We start from the raw sequence: 6,299 nt of genomic DNA, 5'->3' as shown, positions 1-6,299 counted from the left end.
TAGAAGGAGGGGTAGAAGGAGAGGGAGGGGGAGAAGAAGAGGGAGGGGGAGGAGGAGAGGGGGAGAAGGAGAGGGTATATAATATATATATATATTATAATATATATAATACAGTATACACACACAGTACTCTGTAGAGTGTGTATAAGTACTCTGTAGAGTGTGTATAAATACAGTATATACACACAGTACTCTGTAGAGTGTGTATAAGTACTCTGTAGAGTGTGTATAAATACAGTATATACACACAGTACTCTGTAGAGTGTGTATAAGTACTCTGTAGAGTGTGTATAAGTACTCTGTAGAGTGTGTATAAATACTCTGTAGAGTGTGTATAAGTACTCTGTAGAGTGTGTATAAGTACTCTGTAGAGTGTGTATAAGTACTCTGTAGAGTGTGTATCGTGTGTTCTGGTCTTACGTGGCCCCTGAGTTCATGATGCAGGCGGGGGTGGGGCAGGTGCAGGAGCGCCCGTCGTCGTGGTTCATCCCGAGGTTGTGACCGAGCTCATGAGCCACGATGGAGGCGAACGAGGGAAGGTTGTTGTTGTTGAACTGCGGAGAGATTCAGACGGAGGACAGCGAAGGTCAGTCGGACGTGACGGCGCTCAGTGACGTCACAGACAGACGCGCTTTACTGGCTGTTCACTGTGACTTTCTAACAGGCACACGTTTAGTTTGAAGTCAGGGCAGCTCTCGCTCTCATGAAAGACACTATCCTGTTGCATCCTGGGAAAAGTAGGATCCAGGGTCAACTGTCTGATTCACAGAGTTACGTGGAGACGAAGAAGCGATAAGAGGAGAGACTTTGTGAAAAAGGAACCTGGAGTTTAAATTTACAGACTTTTCTACGTGATTTGAATGCAGCTTTAAGTTTGCGAAGAGACAGACAGGTGAGGCGGCCAATAAGAAGAGAGCAGCGTACCGCGTTGATCCCGCCCCCGTGGCTCCTGGAGCAGACCGTGGAGACGAAGGCCATCCCAGCTGTTGCCCCAAAACTCTTCTTCCTGCAAGGCCACCATCATCATCATCATCATCATTATTGACAACATGCGTGTGTGTGCGTGTGCGTGCACTAACAGGATGAGCTGCGCCGAGTCGTGGCGGCGGCGGGACACCAGCTCTTTCTCTCTCCACTGGGTGAAGCGACTCAGCACCTCTCCGGCTCCTCCTTCGGTGCTGATCAGGTTCTGCTGAGACCAGATCTCCAGCCCCACCAGGACCACCCGAACATTCAGCTGTATGTAGATCTGAACACACACACAAAACGAGTCCAGAAACACCGTCGTCTCGCCTCAGGAAACATTTTGTGATTGGACCAGACTGTCCTGCGCCCGAGTGTGTGTTTTTACTCACGCTGTCGACCAAGTTGGCGAGATGAACCATCTCCTCCCTCACCGCCGTCTCGTTCCTGTTCATGTAGTTGTACTGAAGAGAGAAAGAAAAGCTTCAGACGTCGAATACGTGAAATTGTGCGTCACATCTGTGTGTGACGTGTTTAAGCTTTATATTTATATCAGTTCGTGTTTCTGGTTGTTGAGCACAAAAAGTCGCCAAAACAAACCGCTGCTATGTACAAATACAACTTGGTAAAGAAGTCGTCTCAGGATCAAGCTGTTAGCAGAGCTGCTATAAAACAGAAGATAATCCTCTGCGGCTGCGTGCCGTTAGTTCAGACGCCACCGTTAACCACAAATAATCTCATTATTATCATAATATTTCCTAATTTCTTGGTTTGGTTGCTAAATTCCCAGAAGACCTGAACTCTGTGGAAGCGGCGTTCAGGTTTTATGCTCCATATATCTGGAACAAACTCCCAGAAACCTTGAAATCAAGGCTGCTTTTATTTAAATCAGATATTCTTTCATGTTCAGCATGTTCCTGTATTCTGATCATTTTTTCTGCACCAAGTTATTTTATATCAATTTATTTATGTAAAGAGAAACACAAACTTCAGGAGGCAGGTGGAGATTCAAACTCTACAACCTAACTCTGTTTCTCCTCAGGGTTACAATTTTGGATTTACTGACGCACTTTAAAAACATTTATTACACGTTTATTTACGTGGATCGTTTTATTTGTTTTGCCTTGACGGTTAAAACAAAACCAGCCGACTACCAACAAACACACCTGTTCCTTTAGCAGCGCTCACGCAGCTGTTTGACTACGTGTGTGTGTGTGTGTGTGTGTGTGTGTGTTACCCTCTCGTGGTCGACCACCAGCAGCAGCTCCACGTAGTGAGTCTGATGGAGAATCGCTCGCTTCATCTGCAACGCACAGAAACGGCATCAAGCTAATTCACTGAACCAACGGGGGAATATTAAATCCTGAGAGCGCGTGTGTCTGTGAACGCACCCTGCTGTGCCGTCTGTGGGGGATTTCCTCCGGTTCGCGCTGAGCGCGCTCCGTGGCGTTGTTGTGGTCGTGCGGCGTTCCACATCCCCGCGGCTGCGACATCACATCCTGCAGGCGGTAAACCAGGTGCCGGTCGGGGGCGGAGTCTAGCGGCTCGATGCCGTAACTGTCGTCGGTGAGATGCAACACTCCTCTGAAGAGAGAGAGAGAGACGCGAGGTCATTACACCGTTACATCACATCCTCATCAACCGCCACAGGTCACATGGCGCCACCCTGCTTTCTTGGAACCGGTTCTCGATGCCAAAACCCAGTCCTGATTGAAGAGTCTAGTTCTAGCTGGGAGTTTAGTGAGTTTCGGAGGCCTCGGTTACACGACGACGCAACAGGCCCTACAGCCTTCAGAGCCAATCAGGGACTTCCCTTTAGGAACACCTGATGAGACACCTTCAGCGGCACAGAGACGGAAACTGTGCGCCTGTTGAACAACGATACGGAAAGACAAAGTATTAATTAGGCCTGTGTGTGAACTGAGAAATCACTCAGGCTGAAACAGCAGGTGGACTTCACACCCTCACACAGCCATCTGTGAGTAAAAATAGGAAACTAACTGTGTCCTTGAGAGAGGAGAGACTGTGTACAGTGTGTATTTAGTGTGTACAGAGTGTATTTAGTGTATACAGAGTGTATTTAGTGTGTACAGAGTGTATTTAGTGTGTATTTGGTGTGTACAGAGTGTATTTAGTGTGTATTTGGTGTGTACAGAGTGTATTTAGTGTGTATTTAGTGTGTACAGAGTGTATTTAGTGTGTATTTGGTGTGTACAGAGTGTATTTAGTGTGTATTTAGTGTGTATTTAGTGTGTACAGAGTGTATTTGGTATGTATTTGGTGTGTACAGAGTGTATTTAGTGTGTATTTAGTGTGTATAGAGTGTATTTAGTGTGTACAGAGTGTATTTAGTGTGTATTTGGTGTGTACAGAGTGTATTTAGTGTGTATTTGGTGTGTACAGAGTGTATTTAGTGTGTATTTAGTGTGTATTTAGTGTGTACAGAGTGTATTTAGTGTGTATTTGGTGTGTACAGAGTGTATTTAGTGTGTATTTGGTGTGTACAGAGTGTATTTAGTGTGTATTTGGTGTGTACAGAGTGTATTTAGTGTGTATTTGGTGTGTACAGAGTGTATTTAGTGTGTATTTGGTGTGTACAGAGTGTATTTAGTGTGTATTTAGTGTGTACAGAGTGTATTTAGTGTGTATTTGGTGTGTACAGAGTGTATTTAGTGTGTATTTAGTGTGTATAGTGTGTATTTAGTGTGTATTTAGTGTGTATTTAGTGTGTCACGTCTGTGTCACGTCTGAGCGTCGGAGGAACGGGATGTTTAACGAGCTTTATTACCTGCTGTAATCAGCTGCTCTGTTTGTTTTGGAGAGCAGGAGGCCGACTTCAGCTCTGACTGATGAAAACGTAAAACAACTCTGGACTCAGTATTTAGCGTAACTCCATCAGCTGTTTCGCTGTAAACCCACCGCCGCACGCCGGCTGCTGTTTCCCAGCAACACATTGAATGCCGACGTTCGATCTCAGGTGACGTCGGCGAGACTCGTGCGGCTCTCTGACTGTTGGTTGTGACTTACTGGTTTGCAAACATGGTGGAAAAGAGAGGAGCAGTACTACCCCCCCGAGCGACCCCAGAACTAAATTTAGACCCCGGTCCCTCCAAAGGTTCCTGGTTCCGGGGTCGAAACGCAGCTTAAGTCCAGCTCTGGTCTGCAGTGATGGAAACACGTGTGTGTGTGTGTGTGTGTGTGTGTGTTTTACCTGAGGCCGTTGCAGATGCTCAAAGCCACAGATGAACCCTGCATGTCCTGAACGAAGCCCTGGTAGTGACAGTGGTTCTGCAACACAACACAACGCACACTTAAGAGACATGATGCAGGCTGCGGGGTCTCCCAGACGCCAGCAGGGGGCGGCGTGTTCTGCAGTATTTACACTCATCAGTAAGTAACACCGACAGAAACACAGACACGTCGGCAGAGAGGGCCAGAAGAAGAAATGTGGACACCATGTGGAGACCGTTACACCTCTGGTAATGTCAAAAAATACGTGATACTACATAGAGAAGTACCAGTGACACAGGTGCTTAGTTCTAATGTGTGTTTAATCTACATTCACGCGTCGGATCGACCAGCAAGCTGCAGGAAATTCCTTCATATTGTTATATTTATTTTATTACGTCTATTTTTACACGCCTGGTCACAAAAAGCAAATTCCCTGTCTGTGTCAAAACTATTTGGCAACAAAGCCGTTTCTGATTCTGAGAGAGAACGTGACAGGAACGACATTTTAAGAAGGTGAAAGCATTTCTCTAGTTTGTTTGTAAATCTAAGTGAAAACCCTCAAATAACGCAACATTATTTCTGCGGCCTGTTAATTCCCCCTCAGAAGCTTTATTAGTACTGTATTATATATATTATGTATGATATTAATGCAGGCAGCTGCTCATCGGTTGATCCTACGGTGACAAAACTCCTTCATTTAATTGTTAATTTCAGATCTTAAAATGTCGTAAACGTTGGTTTTAACTTTGGTACCGTTTAAGTTTTTTCACTGGTCCTGAACTACTTAGATTTACAGAAGAACTACAAACATGGCGGCTGTTCTGAACCATGTCGGTGCTGTGTTACACGTCACCGTCTCTCCGTCAACAAAGTCCGTTAAAAAGTAAATTAACCTCGAAGGAGCCATTCTGAGGTGGAAGGTAGACGAGGAACTATTAGACGAATAATTTCCCAGAAGTCCTCCCTCCCAGCAGCCGGAGCTCCGAGGCTGTAAAGTTTAGATTTCACTCGGACACGACTGACTCACGCCGACGCCGGCGCCGTCAGACCCCCGTCCATCCTCAGAGCCTTAATGCTGGACGGTTTGTGTAAGTCAGACCTTCACGCTCCCCTCAGGATGAACTGTAATAACTTTTCCTCTGGCGCCGCCATCAGGTCAACATGGTAACACGTCCAACACGTCATCAGAGGTCGCACGCCTCTGGAGCAGCGAGGGGCTAAGCGTCTCGCTCAGGGACACATTGGTGGATGTGTCACAGCGGGGGATTGAACCCGAAGGCATGTGTCTTATCCACTGCGCCATCACCACCTCTACTAGTTTTAATTAGTTTTTTAAGCGGTTTGCTAGTTTATTTTTAGTTTGATAATTAGTTTAGTTTTTCCCAGTTTATAATATTGTATTATAATCCCGACTTTCGCCGCCATGATGCCGATGGCGAGGGCCGTGGGCCTAACAACTGGCACTGCTAAGAAACTGGAAGATGGATTTCATATCCAGCCAAAAGTCGCAGGCATTTTGGTTTCTTAACACGAAGAACAACGTGAGGACGAGGCTGAAATCATCAGTCTGTCACTAATTCTTCTTCTTCTTCTGTGGTCTGTTATTTCTGCTTTCATGTGACTCGGCCTTCTCTCCCAACATCCTGTAGTTTATTATCTAAAGCTCTGAGTGGTCCATCACTCCCTGGCTGCTCAGATCTGCTCTATGATTGGCTCCCTGGAGAAAAAGCCGGGGGTCAGGGACAAAACGTTTTGCGCCGGTTTCTATGATTTCCAGCGATGTGTTTTCTTGAAACGTTGTGAAACGGGCTTCGAGGTATTTTATCATCTACATTGCTATTTATTAATTATTAGAGCATAACAGTCGACATCATGGTCATTTAAAGTGATACTTTTAGTTTAATCACAGTTTGAGTGGCACTGCCTTAATGAAAGACGGTTATGATGTCAGGTTGAATCTCTCTGCACGTACCGCCTCGTCACTATTATTTGCTGAGTCACTATGATAAGCAGTTTGCAGGGCCGGAGATGTAAAGTTATATAGAGACGGATAAAGAGTGAGAATTCACTGAGTTTCTGAAAGGTCAGGGCAGATAAGGGACCAG

The 6,299-nt window shown here is 45.7% G+C and overlaps 1 protein-coding gene across 2 annotated transcripts in view; it reads right to left on the bottom strand.

Annotated features, from left to right (window-relative positions):
* Positions 1-6,299, bottom strand: part of adam9 (ADAM metallopeptidase domain 9) — a 46,895-nt gene that overhangs the window by 13,407 nt on the left and 27,189 nt on the right. For both annotated transcript variants that reach the window (XM_046034781.1, XM_046034782.1), the window contains exons 5-11: positions 4,175-4,251; positions 2,355-2,547; positions 2,201-2,266; positions 1,356-1,427; positions 1,080-1,249; positions 925-1,006; positions 421-554 (exon numbers count right to left, since the gene is read on the bottom strand). In XM_046034781.1, coding sequence (XP_045890737.1) covers positions 421-554; positions 925-1,006; positions 1,080-1,249; positions 1,356-1,427; positions 2,201-2,266; positions 2,355-2,547; positions 4,175-4,251 — 794 coding nt within the window. The remainder of the gene's footprint in view (positions 1-420; positions 555-924; positions 1,007-1,079; positions 1,250-1,355; positions 1,428-2,200; positions 2,267-2,354; positions 2,548-4,174; positions 4,252-6,299) is intronic.

This window comes from Micropterus dolomieu, linkage group LG21, assembly GCF_021292245.1.
Source record: "Micropterus dolomieu isolate WLL.071019.BEF.003 ecotype Adirondacks linkage group LG21, ASM2129224v1, whole genome shotgun sequence".
Classification (NCBI taxonomy): domain Eukaryota; kingdom Metazoa; phylum Chordata; class Actinopteri; order Centrarchiformes; family Centrarchidae; genus Micropterus; species Micropterus dolomieu.
The sequence above is the reverse complement of the archived record's forward strand: the minus strand, read 5'-3'. Positions and strand labels throughout refer to the sequence as shown.